This window comes from Lissotriton helveticus, chromosome 10, assembly GCF_964261635.1.
Source record: "Lissotriton helveticus chromosome 10, aLisHel1.1, whole genome shotgun sequence".
Taxonomy (NCBI): Eukaryota; Metazoa; Chordata; class Amphibia; order Caudata; family Salamandridae; genus Lissotriton; species Lissotriton helveticus.
Window position 1 is genome coordinate 1209743968 of NC_136071.1, and position 17614 is coordinate 1209761581.

Below are 17614 nucleotides of genomic sequence, written 5' to 3' on the forward strand. Positions count from 1 at the left end.
TTCCAGAAGGCAGCCCCTATCCTAATAAAGAAACGGGCTTTATCCCTCTAAAATTACTAAACAATAAGTTTCTAATGGGAAGTAAAATGAAAACCCCCACTTACATCACATTTGGCAAGATAAACAATATTCGAAGATTAATAGCTTGGGGTAAATTAACCACTGTCTCAAAAAACCCTAGAACCGCTCACCAGCCAATCAATGTCAATGATCCGGCGGTAATAGTTCTCACAAAATGAGAAGCCAGAAATGTAATCAGACAGCAATATTGACTGTAATATTTACCACACGCTTGAAGACAAAAGTTTTTTTCCAGGGAGCCAAGAGCAATGTTAATGTGTCGCACCTGCCGCAAAAGCAATGCCCCCTGGGAGTGGTAGTTGTCCTGGGGTGGTCCACTTGTGCCGATGGTGCAGGATTCCCTCGGGCGCAGTGCAGGGCACAAAAACAAGGCAGCAGTTGCAATATGACAGCGGCAGAACGGTTCAAAGCAGCCTGGGCGTCTCTTGTCTTTTTTTCTTCTTTACACTTCTTAATCTGTAGTCTAATGGTGTCATGGCCCCGGGTGTGCTACAATACACCAGAGATTGTGTCAGATGCACTAACCTGAGCTATCCTAAACCCAGCAGGAGCGATATTTGTAATTATTCTACCACGCCCCTCACTGCTATGTGGACTGAATTTCTGATGGCCTGTGTCACAATGAAGGGAATGGGGGAATGGGACAAAATAATTAAGAAACAAGATCATGTCTATTGGTTCAATGGACACCCTTGTCAGTGGTTGCCATGTAGGCATCATCCTTGATGTAATAAAAGGTGAGCATTGAGGATGTGGAGTACACTCTGATATAAAGGTAAACATAAACAGAATTACCCACAGATCTTCACACCCAATGCAAGCACTCCGCTGCGCATCCCGCCCCATTAATTTCAGTGTCTGTATTATGTTTTCATGCAACCACATCAACAGGTAGCAAAGGATCTTTGAAACACACAAGATGATGGACGGAATGTTGCACAATGGCAAAACATTCACCCCAGTCACAGATCTGGGGTTAATCCATCGTTATTTTGCTCACCAAGCCACCCCAGTTCAGACATGGCCATATGCAAATCAGTCTTGACCCTGTGCCTCATAGGAACAGTCCAGCCCGTACTGCCAAGCCATGTCTTCCCTGGACCAGAATCAAGCATCCTAGGACCGGTTTCTGTCTATCAGCCATCTTCAGCCGGGATAGCTTGAATCCAGTGGCCAAGTGAGCACGGGACCCACGTCAGGGCATACCCTTCCCGCATAGGGAACATACGTCTCATTATTAATGGCCATAACACTTACTTGAGGAGAAGCATCAGGATGATGTTTTATGCCCAATTCTTGTTGATGTGGCCAACCTAAAATAGAAACTCCTTTTGTAGACACATATACTTTAACATTAATATTTCTACCTTCAAATTCAATGTTTGTCCCAAAAAAATCCTTCAAGGTCAATTTTATGTCCTGAATACCCTCCAGGCTGAATATCAGGAAGAGACACAGTTTTTCGTGCCCCAAAGATCATCAAACAATGTTTTCTCAATTATACTGTACCACGAACATGAAACTACCATTAACTCCACTGGTTTTCCATCTATCATTGCTGTGCATGAAGGGAATTTCTTTTGTTCGGATTCATTAACAGAACGTATACAATGTATACCTTGAAGAACCTCTTCTTCCTCATGAGAAATATAATTCATTTTTTTAGTAGAACAACAAACATTACCAAAATGCCCCTTTTTTTTTACGTTTCACGCAAACTTTATCCCAAGCAGGACATTCTTTATAATTACCAACATGGTTGGTGCTGACACACATAGCACACAACAGTATTCCTTTTAAAATAAGGTCTATTCTCAACATTATTTTTTCAACATCTTTCTTGACGATACTTATTTGATTGACATTAGAACCTGTTTGACTTTTGACTAAGGAAACTTCAGGCTCAGTAATTTGTACCTTTGAAGTTTGATTTCTAACTTCAGTTACACATTTTTCAGATTGTTCAATTCCTTTTGCAATATTAATGACAGCACGGAGAGAAGATTTCGCGCCCAAACACAGTCTGCCTTGAATTTTTTTACTTTTAGTTTTCATCATTATTTGATCCCTGAGGACTTGCTCATACGAAATAGTTTCAAATGTGCAAGAACAAGCCAAAGACGTAAGGCAGACACGTAATCTTCAATTGACGCTTCCACTTTTTGGGCACGTGAATAACATTTTAATCTGTCCATTACATTTTCCAAAACAAATCTTCATATGTCTAGTAGCCTTCTCAAAAACATCAATATCTTCTATAGGAGGAAGATTGTCAAATTCTTTTATGCCCCCCCACCCAAACAACGTCTAAGTAATGCTAATTTTCCTTTGGCAGAACAACCATCTTTTTCAAGTCCATCAACATAAGCTAAAAACAGAGGAAACCAAAGATCCCATTCGATATTGTGTTCACCTGCTACTTGTAAAAAATGTGGGGCTGCAGCAATGTTAGCCATAAGAAAATAATTCCACACTGAAAATAATAATTAAAACAACATGGCAAAATTAATAAAAATTGTAGCTGTTACCTAAAATAATGGATGAAAAGGTGCGCGCATCACCGTGATGTGCTAGCTGTAAAAATGGTAAAGTTTGAATAGAGATTACACTAATAGTGTACGATGCACAAGTAATTTAAAGGCTGGTTTCTAATTCCTAAAAATTTAAAGCAAAAATAATGAGGAAGGAAGCGTCGAGGATCTTCAGTCAGTAAAGATGTGATTAAAATGGAGGCACGCAGATGACGTCTCTTTACGCAGCGTGAACTTCAACTCCCAGAATGATGAAGCAGACGTCATATCCGAGTCGAACACGGAGCATGAAGAAACCCCACAGGAAGTGCTCTCAGAGTATTGGAGTCTGTGACAGAGTCTGCTCGAGACGCGGCGCAGAAATGCAGCAAGCGCCTCAGTTTGAAGGAGGAATGCCTCTCGGCGCTCGATGAAGGCCTCTCGGCGCTCGATGAAGGCCTCTCGGCGCTCGATGAAGGCCTCTCGGCGCTCGATGAAGGCCTCTCAGCGCTCGAGTCATGCGTCGGCAACGGTCACCAGGGAAGTGAAACACAGGTGACGCTTTCAAGCTCTCATCAATCTTCAGTCGTTCTCACACAAAAGTGTCACTAGGAGACTTCACGTACACACAAATGTCATATAAACAGTCAGCGCTAAATTCTAGGTTTAGTAAGGTTGCATAAAATAGCTGGTGAAAAATGACGTTACCAGAAGCTGTTTCTTGATGAAATTTAAATTCCTTCAAAGTCTGTTTATTTTCCGGCAGAATAAGCCTTGAAACCTTCACACTCCTGGTCGTCGCCAATTTCAAAGTTGCACTAAAGACGGAAATAAGCAGGTTCCAAAACGAAGATTTCTTCAAGGTTGAAAAACAGCTGAACAAGCACTGGAAAGAGGAAGCACAAAATGCCACCGCCCCCCCCCCTATGTCCACTCCAAAGGCCACTCTGAATTCCCTCCTTCTACTTTCCACCATGACACATAACGATTCTAAATATGACCTAAGTCAGAATACCACAGGAGTGTGGTGTGCTGGTTCAGGCAGATGATTATATGTTATCTTGTAAGTTTAAAAGGTCGAGAGGTGCTTTCCCAAGGTCCTGGGATGCCTTGAAGAGTCGACTGAAAAGGGAGGAGGCAGAAGGTGATATCAACTCCTGTACAGATAGATTATTGGAACTCCAGTGATGTCACTTCCGGTCAGATTTCTAAATGCAGTGTTGTCACTTTCTTTGATGATGGATGATGGGAAATGAAGTCCTCTTGCCTGGTATCTTCTTTTATCAATGGTTTTGAAGAGACACTAGTGATGTCACCTCAGGGGGCGCCAGGGGGCGCTAGAGAGCCCGAATCAAGATGGCCGCACATTAGTGCAGCTCAACTGGTCAGGGCCATAATCTAACATTTATCCTGCCTCTTTCTGTGACATCCATTGGTACTTTCCAGCGGCTATGTCTCCCCTAGCTGTGGGCAGCACAAAGATGTCCCTGTGGTGAAAATTGGTGAGCTATACGCACTCTAATCTGCCTGTCAGCGCTAGCTGACGATACTTACAGAAAATGGCGACCGAAACCCTGTGATTGCTGTGGCCGCTTACGGAGGATTGCTGCTGCGCTCCGGGCACTGCTCGTGCGGCAGGGAGTGCAGTGCAAGGTGCTAGGAGATCAAGGCGTATTGGCGACCCGCTGTGAGGTACGGAGAGTGAAGCGCCCCCACTGCAGATCATCGCCGGTGAGGAGAGCGAGTCCAGAGTAGCCCGCGCTGCCCGGGAGTGTGCGCCCTGGCTCCGGCGCTGAGGGATCCGAGGCCGCCGGTGGGGGCGGCGTGACCGCGGAGCCTCTGCGCTCTGTTTGCCCGGGCGGCTGCTTTGGGTGAGTGCCGGCTTACCGGCAAGACTGTCTGATGCCACTACACGCTGCAACGGCTGGTGCGCACCTGTTGGGGGTTCCTATGAAGAGATACAGCGCTCCCGGCACCCACCACCCGCCATTTTCTGTTACGCACAGTGGGAAATGGCGGTGTCTGCTAACGGGCGAACATGGCCAATATAAACGTTTGCTCCCTGCGCCCAAGGTCACACATTATACATCTGCCTGCCACTTACACTACACACAGTGAGTTCAGGGACTCGCTTTGACTTGCCTGACTGCAGGGGCATGCCAGTGATCGTTTTAGACATTTATTTTCATCTCCCCTGCACACAAATATAAAATGCCGACATATACGCTTCTCGTGGCCTCCCTTGGAGTAGTGTGGGTCAGGGAGTGACCGCGAGGCGCTCCAGGTGGCTACTATCCCTTGAATGAGTACAATCCGGGGGGTGCGGAGCTTAAACCACTCACATCAGTGGGATTGTGATCTTGCAGCACGCTACTGGCCTTTGGACACTGAGTGGAGCGCGGTGGGAGACCGGACCAATATCTAGTGAAATCGTGCTTGCAATCCGACAGCGCACCGTGCAACCTCATCGCCGAGATGGGAAACCAGATAAGCAAGTGCAGCTGAAGCTATCTTTTGAATCAAAGCGCTTCAAAAAATTAATAACACAAGCAGCATCAGACACAGAGATAGACATGGAGGCTGGAGGCACCAGTAAACTGGAAAGTATGTTGTTGACCATGTAACAGACTTTACAAACTATTGATGGCAAAATAGACACACTCAACCTCCGCATGGACACCATGGCGTCCAAACTGGACAAGCATGGAGTACGCTTAGCAGAGGCGGAACAACGCATCTCCAACGCTGAAGACAAAGTGGACACTACTGCTAAATCCTGCACACAGATGGAGAAGTTGCTCTCAGTGATAAATGTGAAGAATGAGGACTTGGAAGCCAGGTCCCGGCGTAATAATCTGCGCATTCTTTGGGTCTCGGAGTCCACGAATGTTGGGAAGATGGAAATATATGTTGAGGATATGCTCAAAACTTTGTTTGGTGCAGAGAACTTCTCCAACAGGTTGGTGGTTGAGCGAGCGCATAGATCCTTGGCGCCGCGACCTGTTCCGGGGGCAACCTCCCCGAACATTAATCGCCAGGCTGCTTAACTATCAGGATCGTGACGCAGCACTTTGGATGGCGAGGGAGATGGGCACTAACAAATACCAAGTGGTGGAGGTTCAGCTCCTGCCAGACTTCACGACAGCAGTACAGCAGGCAAGGCATGAGTTCCAACCGGTAAAAAAGCGGCTGCAAGCTCTGGGGATACAATACGCCATGCTTTACCCAGCGCGCCTCCGGATCCAAAATGGCGGTAAGACCAGATTATTCACGACTCCAAAGGATGCTCTACGCTTCATCATATCAAATACATGGTGTCCCAACTGGTATAATTTTAAAGACAATTAGTAGGGATACGAATACAACATTATCCAGAGAGAGACAAGGAGACTCTATTTAGTTGTAGCATGTGCTCATGGCATTATTTACGTAAATTATTAAGGTAAGGGTCAAAACATACAGCAGTTGTATCACCACTGCAGATAACAAATTAGAAACTTGAAAAAACAACCCAAATTGTACTCGGTGCTCAAGTGTGTGAGTGAAAAAAAACAGAGGCGACGCAGGCGACAATAGGGTCAGCGTGGATGGCTCAAAGTGACTAGTGCATAGATATATACAGTGAATAAGGACAAGGTGGTTCCAAATTATTTAGAATGGTTATTCTGATGTTGATTTTCAATGTGAACCACTTCGTAGGTGGCGCCTATGGTCTTGCTGAGTAGTCTACGGCGTTTCGATCCACTTTAATCGGAATCATCATCAGGACTGGGTGGGGTTGAAAGCAGTGCTGGATTAGATGAAGGAGAATATTCGGTCGTTGTCTGGATCGTCAGGGCAATTCAGGAGTGAGGCCAGCGGTTGTTGTGTTAAGTGGGGATCGGCAAAAGGGTCCTATCGGCGGGACTGGTCCGCGATGGCTGGAGATATACCAGTGCCTCGTGGGGAGACTGGTACGGCGATTTGAAATAGCCGATCTCAACGTGATCGGCGTGTCTTGGAGAATGAATCTCTCTACGCTTGTATTCGTTCGATCTGCAAGTGAGCCTGACGTTGTTTTTTCAAGTTTCTAATTTGTTATCTGCAGTGCTGATACAACTGCTGTATGTTTTGACCCTTACCTTAATAATTTACATAAATGATGCCATGAGCACATGCTACAAATAAATAGAGTCTCCTTGTCTCTCTCTGGATAATGCTGTATTCGTATCCCTACTAATTGTCTTTAAAATTATACCAGTTGGGACACCATGTATTTGCTATAGTTCTCTACCCCAATCCCAACATGGTTGACGGGTTAATACTCATGTACTTGAATACTACACTTTATCAAGCAGCTTGAGCCCAAAGAACCAGCAAGAGTGTATGGAGATGAGGTGGACAATGAAGACTGATAAACTGAGCGACTGTCTTGGCTGAACTGGTATAGTAATGGAGAAGGACGGCATTATGTCACCCCCATTTGTGATTGATGCGATGTTTTGATGGCTCACTGACTCGAGACTGAGGTTGAGATGTCATGCTACTGTCATTTTTTCCATACGGTGGGCACCATGGTAAACTATACTTTGTCTACAGTGGTCCCCGCCATCAATGGCTGTTACAATTTGACAAGACGGAGGTCCTCATCCTGGGACCCTCACCCTCCGCCTGGGACGACTCCTGGTGGCCTCCCGCCCTGGGCTCCGCACGCAAACCAACAGACCATGCACGCAACCTGGGCTTCATCCTGGACTCCTCCCTCTCCATGACCAGGCAAGTCAACAACGTCTCCTCGGCGTGCTTCAACACCCTACGCATGCTACGGAAGATCTTCTGGTGGATCCCCACCGAGACCAGGAGGACCGTCACCCAGGCCCTCGTCACCAGCCGACTGGACTACGGCAACGCCCTCTACGCCGGGACCACCGCCAAGCTCCAGAAGAGACTCCAGCGGATCCAGAACGCCTCAGCCAGACTCATCCTCGACATCCCACGAACCAGTCACATCTCCGGACATCTCAGAGACCTTCACTGGCTCCCCGTCAGCAAAAGAATCACCTTCCGCCTCCTCACCCACGCACACAAAGCCCTACACGACCAAGGCCCGAGCTACCTCAACAGCCGAGTCAACTTCTACGCTCCCACACGCCACCTTCGATCAGCCAACCACGCCCTCGCCGCCGTCCCCCGCATCCGAAGAGCGACTACAGGAGGAAGGTCCTTCTCCTACCTGGCTGCCAAGACCTGGAACTCCCTCCCGACCGACCTGCGCCTGACCCAAGACCACCTCTCCTTCAGGAGGAAGCTGAAGACCTGGCTGTTCGAGCAGTAGCGGCACCCCCCCCCCAGCGCCTTGAGACCCTACGGGTATGTAGCGCGCTCTACAAGTGTCATTGATTGATTGATTGACTTCCACACACAGCCGTATCGCATGCAGGACTGAATTGATAGCTGTCTTGTAATGATTGATTGTATGTGTTCTTGATATTGTTGCTTAACTGGTGGCGTGGGTGACGCAACCTAATGCTTCCTGCTGGAGACCTCTACGATAACCTGATGTAGGTCCCATGCTGGTAGGACTTATTACAGAGAGAACGTCGAGTGTGCCCTGACCCCCCTTTTTCACATCAAGGGGGTCATTGGGCAACTGGTGTCCTCAATGAGGGTGTTCCCCGCACAGTTACTAACTGCAGTTCTCCACAGTGAGTGGACTAGCTGCTTGCTGTGGGCCGTGTGGGCGAGTAAAGTTTTGCTGTTCAGTTATGTGGGTTTCCTCAGTGTGATTGTGATGCTGGGGTGGGTTGGGGGTTTCGTTGGGGCATTGTTCAGCGATCCACTCTTGACGAACATAATACAAAGATGGTGGGTGATTGGAGTATACAGGTCACGTACTATATATGTTGAGTATATTGTTGTGACAAGTGTGAATGACTCAAGCAGAGGGTAGACTGCACTGGGTAACATGGGACGTTAGAGGGCTCAATAATCCAAAGAAAACAAGGCAAGTGTTGGTGTACCTAGACTGCCATAACATACAGGGGGCACTGCTGCAGGTAACCCATCTCACCAAGGCGGCAGCATCCTCCATAGCCACTAAGTGGGCGGGTGCTCGATTTAATTCCTCCTATTCCTCGTATGTGAGTGGGGTTATGGTCTTAATAAAAAAGAATATTCTCTTTTTTTATTTTTGCAGAGTTTTATATAGCACAAACTTGACAGAATCGGGTATCAGAGCGCTTTACATAGCACCAGTTAGGTTGCATGAGGACACACATACATTTTTTTGTTAGGCATATGGAGATTAGGTGATTTGCCCAGAATCACAGGATGTTCGGCGTTGTTACTGAGACTCGAACCCAGTTCCCCAGGTCTGAGGTCGAATGCCCTAGCCGTTAGGCCAACTCCTCTCCTCGTTGTTAGTACGTAAGAGGAAATTGATGACACTGGCCGCCATGTACTCATTCAAGGCAAACTGTGTGGTAAGCTAGTTACAATAGTCAATGTGTATGGGCCAAATATGGATGACCCTGATTTCTATGCAGGGTTATGGAACAAAATATATCAGTTACCACCTTCTGCACTTATATGTGGGGGGGGGATTTTAATGCAATTTTAAATCCTGCACTGGACCACCGCACTGCTACAGACCCCGTCCACAAAAGAGCCACACAGGCAATTCACACTGGTATGAAAGACCTCGGCCTTCTAAATGTTTGGAGACTGAGACACCCTGGGGTGCAGGAGGGTACATGCCATTCATATGCTTACAATTCGTGGTCCCGTAAGGACTACTGGCTGACTACTGCGGATGTTAGCACGTGGATCACTGGGGCTGTGCACCTTCCTTGTACCTTATCAGACCATTCCCCAGTACAACTTACTATGACAATACCCACTTACACACCAGCCCAATTTCAGTGGTGACTGCAACCCTCCGAGCTGCTAGATCAAGTGTTCATGGAGGAGTGCGTAAAGCTATAGACAATTACTTCGCTGAAAATGTAGGATCAGTGCAGAGTCTCGGTACTCTACGGGAGGCCTTCAAGGTCACTATACGGGGCGTACGCATAGGCCTGCAGGCTGGGGTAATTAAATCGCTCCGTGGCTCAAGGACACAGCTAGAAAGGGAATTGGGTCAACTAGAATGGCAGTATGAAGAGACGACTAAAGCGGTCCTGCTCTCTGCTATACGTTTAAAAGTTACCGAATACAATGAGTTAGCAGAGCAAGAGGTGAAACATATGTGCAGACGTTGGCAAGCCCAATATTATGGGGAAGGGGGCCGTCCTGATCGTGCATTATTGAGCAGGATTACAGAGTCATGGACCAAACACTGCCTGATCCAATCATTTGCAGAAGGTGAGAATATGCATTGTGATACGCTGGGGATACTTGGCATATTTACACAACACTATTGAGATATGTATGAGGCTAGGCATACTGCGAATGAGGAAGACATTGCTCAATACTTAGATGACATTGCCCTGGTGTGGTTGTCGAAGGGGCAACAGGACTTCCTCATGCATCCGTTGACAGCGGGTGAGATTAGGAATGCTATCGCAGCACTGCCGAATGGTAGAGCTAGGGGCACAGATCAGCTTCCGGCAGAGTTCTATAAAGAATATGTGGATATCTTGGTGCCTCATCTGCAGGCCATGTTTGATGAGGTGCATGAACAGCAGCGAGGCTCTCATTATCACACTATTGAAACCAGGGAAAGCCCCAGACAAATGAGACTCCAATAGACCTTTATCACTGATGAACACGGATGTCAAGATCCTCACGAAATTGCTGGTGACTCGACTACGCCTACTAATATCGGGTATGGTTTTACCTGACCAGTCAGGGGTTATCCCGGCCCGCTCCACTGCTCACAACCTCAGGACTCTATTCGCAGAGTTGAACCTCCTTAAACCTGAAATGTCTGTGGCGGCAGTCCTGCTGGATGCCGCGAAAGCATTTGATTCCATCACTTGGACTTATATATTTGCAGTACTGCACCGCTCGGGGATTCCCTACTTTTATTCCAATTGGTTTAAATGATTGTACACCAGCCCAGTGGCCCGAATACTTGTTAATGGCCAGACCCCGGGCACGATACCGATTAGGCCCGGCACGAGACAGGGGTGCCAACTGTCGCCTTTTCTTTTTGCGTTAGTTATGGAGACCCTGGCCTGTATTCTGCGGCAAAGTAATGTTGATGCAGCACTGCATTTTTTACAACGGCCATAACAGTGTCCATGTATGCAGATGACATGGTCCTATACCTGCGAGAACCGTCAGTGCATCAAGACATGTTGATTCATGAATATTTAAGGTTTGAATGGTATTCTTGCCTTGCCATAAATTGAAACAAACCAATAGTATTACCCTTGACGGACAGTACTATGCCGTTTGAGTTGGAATGTCCTTTAGCATGGACGACTGAGCCAGTCAAGTACTTGGGTATCTGGGCTCATAGGGACTCTCAAGTTGATGTTAGCGCCAATTACGGTAGAAGACCAAGTTGTTAGATGCATCAAACTGCCACTTACTTTTGCGGACAGAGTGGCGATCATTAAAAAGGTGGTGCTACAACGGTTTTTATATTTTCTTGTGAAAAAACCTATACGCCTCACGGAACATTTTTTTTCTATGTTACGGTCACTGTTAATTACATTAGCATGGAGGGGCAAAAAGCCAAGGGTAAAGTGTGAGACACTCACAAGACAGTATGAAATGGGAGGTTTTGCTGTACCTGATATGCAGCTATACTATCTTGTGCCCAGGCGCACTATGCCTATTATTGGCAAAAGGCTCCACCATATACACTGCACGTTGCAGTAGAGGCGGGTGCCACCCATCCCATACCTCTTAAGGCAATGGTAGTGAATAACGTTATGGTTCTTGAAAAGGATGAAATTGACACGGTGAAGTGTACGTATCAGGCATGGCAAGAATTGGGACGTTGGGCAAAGAAACTACCACTATATTCACCGGCGTTGCATCTAGTCCATCATATGGATATATCGGTGACTGGCGAGACTGGATCACTTAAAATGATGCATGCTGCTGGGGCACCCACTATGAGTGACGTTTACCAAAATGGCCAGTTTCTGCAACTCAATGACTTTGTGGGGAATAGGGAAAATGTTGTTATGTTTATTTATAGTAGATTGCGGTCAGCACTAAAAATGTTGTATCCTAGTTTCCCAGGGGAACCACCAATACTCTGCAATCTCCACACACTGCACAAAACACTACAAAGCTGGTTTCACGCTTGTATACAGCCTCACAACTTGATGAGGCAGTCATTGCGGAAAACGCACTAGCAAAATGGACTGCTATCCTGCCACAACCACTAATGGAATAAGAGTGGGAAACGAGTTGCCGTCTCACGGGTCGCTGCAAACGGTAATCTTAAATATATTCACTATGAACATGTCCATCAAGTATACTCTACCCCAATACAATTATATACATTTGGTTTGCAAGATTCTCCTTGCTGTAAAAGATGTGGTGCTGAGAAGGCAGATTTTCAGCATCTAGCCTGGGCCTGTGCCAAAGTAGCAGACTTTTGGGGTGAAGTCACGACAACGTTGTCAACCATGGTGGGTGAGGTAGTCGAATGTAGTATGAAAGTTTGTTTTTTGGGGCATGTACTGCATATTAAGAATGTGAACCGCAAACTTGTGGTGCTGGCGCTACAGTTTGCAAAGCACAGGGTCTCGCTGCACTAGGATGGCCTGCCCAGCTCCTAAGTTGGCACATTGGCTGCAAGATGTAACGTACTGTTGAGATCAACTCACGTGTACTGCGGAGGAACTGCCCAGCGCGTCCCGTCTGCGGGACATTTGGGGCCCCTTTACTGCCGACCTGCTGGCTAGCACTGCTGAGTAATGCCATCTTTGCTATTGTACCCATGTGACTGCCCTGATCATCAATGTAATTGTTTTTTTTTATTTGTGACCACCTTTACTCTGTGTACACATGTGATGGTTGGCTTTTCTGTATTCTGTGCGATATGTAATAATTTAATGATATCTCTGATGGTTCTGTTCTATGAAAATTTCAATGAACAAAATTTAACAACCAGTGATGTCACCTCCAGTGTGGATGGGTGATGGTAAATCCAGTGATAATGGATAATGGAAAACCAACTAATGCCTCACTTTCTGTACAAATGGATGATGGGAAAAAAATGGTGGTGCTTGGTGGACTGTGGTGCATTATTTGGTATTTTGGGTGATTTTGTGCTTCCTTGCTCAACTGTGGTCGAACAAAGCAAACACAAGGAGATGATGGATGGAGCGCTGAAACTTTTCTGACACTCACCTCCAGTCACAGACCTGGATTGAATCCATCATCATTATTTAGCTCACTTTGCCACCCCAGTTTGTACCCAGCCATATGCAAATCTGTCTTGATCGTGTACCTCATGGGAGCAGCCCAGCGCGAACGGCCAAGCAGGGTGGTCCCTGGACCAGAAACAGCAATCCTGGTATCACTTTCGGGGTAACAGCTCTCATCAGCTAGGCTAGCTTGAATTCAGTGACAAAGTTAGCAAGAGACCCATGTCTGGGCATAGCCTGCCAATTTAAGGCAAACAAGGAAACACAAGGAGATGATGAATGGAGTGCTGAAGTTCATCAGACACCCAAACCGAGTCTGAGATCTGGGTTGAATCCATCATCGTTCTTTAGCACACTACGCCACCCCAGTTTGGATTCAGCCATATGCAAATCAGTCTTGATGCTGTGCTTCACGGGAACAGTCCATCCAGAACTGTCAAGCCAGGTTTTTCCTGGACCGGAAACAAGCATCCTGGGGCCAGTTTTGGGGTAACACCCGCATCAGCCTGGCTAGCTTGAATCCAGTTGTGATGCGAACAAGGGGCATATGTGTGGGCATACCCAGCCAACTTAGGGCGAAGAAATGTTTGAAGGATTGCTGAAACATTTCAGATGCTCATCATCAGTCACAGATCTAGGTTGAATCCATCATTGTTCTTTAGCTCACTTCACCACCCAAGTTCCGACCCAACCATATGCAAATCAATCTTGACCCTGTCCTCAGGTGAACAGTCCAGCCCGAAATGCTAAGCCAGGTCTTCCCTGTACCGGAAACAAGAATCCTAGGTCCAGTTATGGGGTAACAACCCTTATCAGCCAGGCTAGATTGAATCCAGTGGCAAAGTGATTAAGGGACCCACGTCTGAGCATACCCTGCCAATTAAAAATGCACATACGGGGTGTACTTTGGACAATAAATTGTGCCAGGCATCTATTGTTGAATTAATTGAGCCAAGTGCACAGTGACACCTCAAAGGGTCAAAGAAAAGAGCCTGAGAGAGGTAAAGGGGGGGCAGCTGCTTATCTCTCAATGTACAGATGCAGCAAGTTATATGGCCTATAAAGCCAGCAGTGAGCATGCAAACTCTAAGCTGCCCTATAGTACAGTTCCAGGTATGGTGTATTCAACCCCCCCATATTTATAGGCAAAGTAAGGTTTGAGGTTTGTTTATTGTACAGTTAATAAAAACTCGCAATATATAAACTTACAAATGTATAAGAGAAAACCATAAGTACAATTAAAATATAAGAAGAGCGGGTAGGCTCGCTTATTAAGATCATAAAAGTCACAATATATTTTGATAAAGGCCATAAAGTTGAAGGGAACAAAGTACTCCGATGGACTTAGCACCAGCTTTGGCTTGGCAGGTACTTTAGGTGAGATGTGTGATTGTTTCATGAGTCTCCTTGCCACTATATTGAAGAATTTTGCTAGTCTACAATTTAAATGAGTCTCTTCAGGATTAAAACAGAGCATTACAGTCTGCCTGCAACTTGTTACACCCTTCTGGTTCCATAGGACCTGAAGTAGGGATCGCCTTATGTCCATGAGGTTTGTACAGATACAGATGATGTGTATAAGGTCCTCTTTTCCTGATGTACAGAGTCTGCAAAAGTTTGCTGAGCTTTCCCTTTTCCAAGGTGCCAAATGGGGTAGTATCGGTATGTTGCCAAGGCGCATGTTTAAAAACGTGTTTTTTGTTGTCTGTGTGAGGCCCATTTTTAAGTATTCTTCTGGCTTCAGAGCGTTGTAATCTTTCAACACTGCCCATCTTAGCCAGGGTGTCTTTATCCCCTATGGATGAAATCATCTTGGTTACTTTCGTTACCACTTTTCTGAAGGTTTTGAGGTCGGTCGATGACTCCCAGGGGTTTGTAAATCCCAAGGTCTCCAGTGATGCTTTTAAGTAATTTCATGCGGGTGATTGATCTCTAGTAGATAGTTCGTCCCAAAGTTGGGTGTTTAGGGATCCATGGTCAGAATCTCTGATTTCCGCCAACTTTTTATATATGCGCCTCTTCTCGCCACTGTTTGTTTCTGTAGCCCAAATTCAAGGCAGATTTGAGCAGGCGATGTGTAGGTGGATAGATGGAAGATTGCCCTGTATGCACGACTGATAGTGTTGTCTAGAGTCGTGTCGTCTTTTCTGTGCATGGATTCGCTGCCGTATGTGCAAAGTAAGAATGTCCCACTTAACCCTGGGTTTTTTACCAACCCAGGCCAACCTAATCATTAGTGAGCATAGGGTAGCAATTAATGACCTCACGAGTAACATTGCAGTATTGTGAAACAGAAACAGGAACCTAGGAAGTATAACCACTGTCATTAGGGCTATATGCCTCAGTAACCCCTTGGCGCTAATTTTGCCACGGCGCTGGGGAGTGGGGGGTGAGAGGGGCACCACCATGCTCGTGACGGAATCACGTCATCATGATTCACGGGCGGGCTGTGCTCATGACGGCGTGGTTCCGTCATTGTCCCGCCCGCTCATTAATTTGCCCGCACAGACGGAGAATTAATGCTGCGTGGGCAGAGCGGCAGCCGCATGATGGAACTACGCCATCATGAGCACACGCCACCCGTGGCTCATGACGGCGTGATTCCTTCATAAGCAGTAAAAGGCTTAAAAATACCAGCACCGTGGTCCAGCAATCAACATCAGTCTCTAGTTTGTGAATCTCTGTGCCATAGTTATCATTCATTACTATAACCAGGTCCATATGTATTTGGATGCCAAGGTACCGCACTGAGTCAGATTTCCATTGCAAGGGAAATTCAAATGTCGAGAGACTTGTGGATGGAGTGAGAGGAAATATTATCGTGTTCTGCCAGATAATGTACAATCCAGAAAGGCCATCAAAAAGAGTCATCTCACTGAGAACAGGAGAAAGATTCATCTCTGATTTGTGAATATACAACAACGTGTCTCCCGCATAATCTTATATGATGAGGTGGGAACCAGGAAAATGCAGCCCCCTATGGCAATGATGTTCTCCCAAAGCACAGGCCAGTAGCTCTGAATTATTCACATATAGCAAAGGTGATAATGGGCAGTCCTATTGCGTACCTACAGTAATCATAAGGGGTCTGTAACCAAATTACCAATGCAAACCTAAGCCAAAGGGGCCATATTTAGCACATTCACTAGTTGCAGAAATATTTCCCTAACTTCAATGCGGCACAGAACATTCCTCATAAAGGCCCATTACACGAAGTTTAACACCTTTTTGGCATCTAAAAAAACAGCAGTTGCTTTAACCTCAGGGTCAACGCGTTGTATTACAAAGAATAGATTTCTAAGATTAACCATTATGCTATGGCCTGGCATGAAGCCTGTTTGGGACTGACTATAAATGGGACCAATGAAGCTAGTCTATTTGCCAAGATTTTAGCAAAAATCGTGGTGTCAATATTTTAAAAGTGACAGGGGATTATAGGAGGAACATTAATTGAATTGCTTACATGGTTAAAAAGAGTGAAAATCAATGCTTCCTGTATTGAAGACGGCATACTGTTAGCATCACCCATCTCCTTGTATAATGTAAATAGGGGGAGTTGGAGCAATTCATGATATGTCTTGTAAAAAAAGACAGTGAGGCAATCCATACCAGGGGCATCCACAGCTCACATGTTCTTTAATACCTCAAGAATCTCAGCAGGCTCCATGGGGGGTCATAAGGTGCTCTCTTTGTTCTGGGTTGAGCCACAACATGAGTATGTGCTCCATGTAATCAAGTATAGCCTCAAAGTTGGCAGTAATTCATGAATTGTACAAAGCGGCATAGTATCTGCAAAATCTATCTGCTATATTTTCACTGTCATAGAGGGACTGTCCAGATTTGTCTAAAATGTCTGTGATTGTTCCATGTCTCTCCTTGACCGCATCAGCCCTGCCAGAGTAGCTCCAGGTCTTTCACCTTCCCCATACATCCTAGCAGTTGAGTATTACTCAAGTGATTAATTTCACTGTTCACCATGTCATAATTCTCCTTAAGCTTTGTCTTGATGTCATGCAGGGTTTGGGGATCACTGTAACCTTGATGTTCCCTCTCTAACTGTGCAATTTATACTTCCAGTTTTATGAGACTACCTCTCAAAGACCTGAGAACCCAAACATGCTTTGCAATGGTGACCCCCCCGATAGAGACTTTAAATGTCTCTCAAACTGTCGCAAACTTGTCGACTGTGCCTATGTTATTATAAAGTTCTGCATTAAAACGGTATCTAAAAAGGAATAGGGTGGGAAGCACCAGGCGAATAGCTCAAATGTTCAAGGAGGAAGTGCTAAATCTAAAATTATTGGTGAGTGGTCATAGTAGGTCCTCGGAAGATGATCACATTTAATTACTCTGCAAGCTAATGTTTTGGACACTTACTAAAACTCAATGCAGGTGTAAATGTTGTGTACAGCCAAATAATGTATATACCCAGTGGTTTCTGAGAACTTATATCTCCATATGTCAATTAGGCACAGTTGCTCCATTAAAACCAGGATCGCCTCAGCCTTACTATTGCTATCACTGAGAAAAGTACATGCAACAACCTATTCCTCCCCAGCATACACTGTGTCACTGTCCAATGACAGCAGCACCCACTGCAATGTTGAAAATGCATGTTGAGCAGTGCAGTGCACTACGTGGCAGGCACCACGATGTGGCTTCCACTTAGTGTACTCAAACGTAGGGGGGTACCTATGCACAGACATCCCC

General features: G+C 45.9%; 1 protein-coding gene across 5 annotated transcripts in view; it reads left to right on the top strand.

The window, feature by feature from the left end:
* Window positions 1-2892: 2892 nt before the first annotated feature.
* The window catches only part of LOC144784964 (vomeronasal type-2 receptor 26-like), a 96393-nt gene continuing 81671 nt past the window's right edge, over window positions 2893-17614 (top strand). For 4 of the 5 annotated variants that reach the window (XM_078664084.1, XM_078664087.1, XM_078664086.1 and 1 more), the window contains exon 1: window positions 2893-3146. Coding sequence is in view for 1 of the 5 variants with exons in the window: in XM_078664085.1 (XP_078520211.1) it covers window positions 5839-5844 (6 nt within the window). In the remaining 4 variants the exon portion in view is untranslated. Of the gene's footprint in view, window positions 3147-3229; window positions 5845-17614 lie in introns of those variants that run through there. The other variant, XM_078664085.1, reaches the window with a different exon arrangement.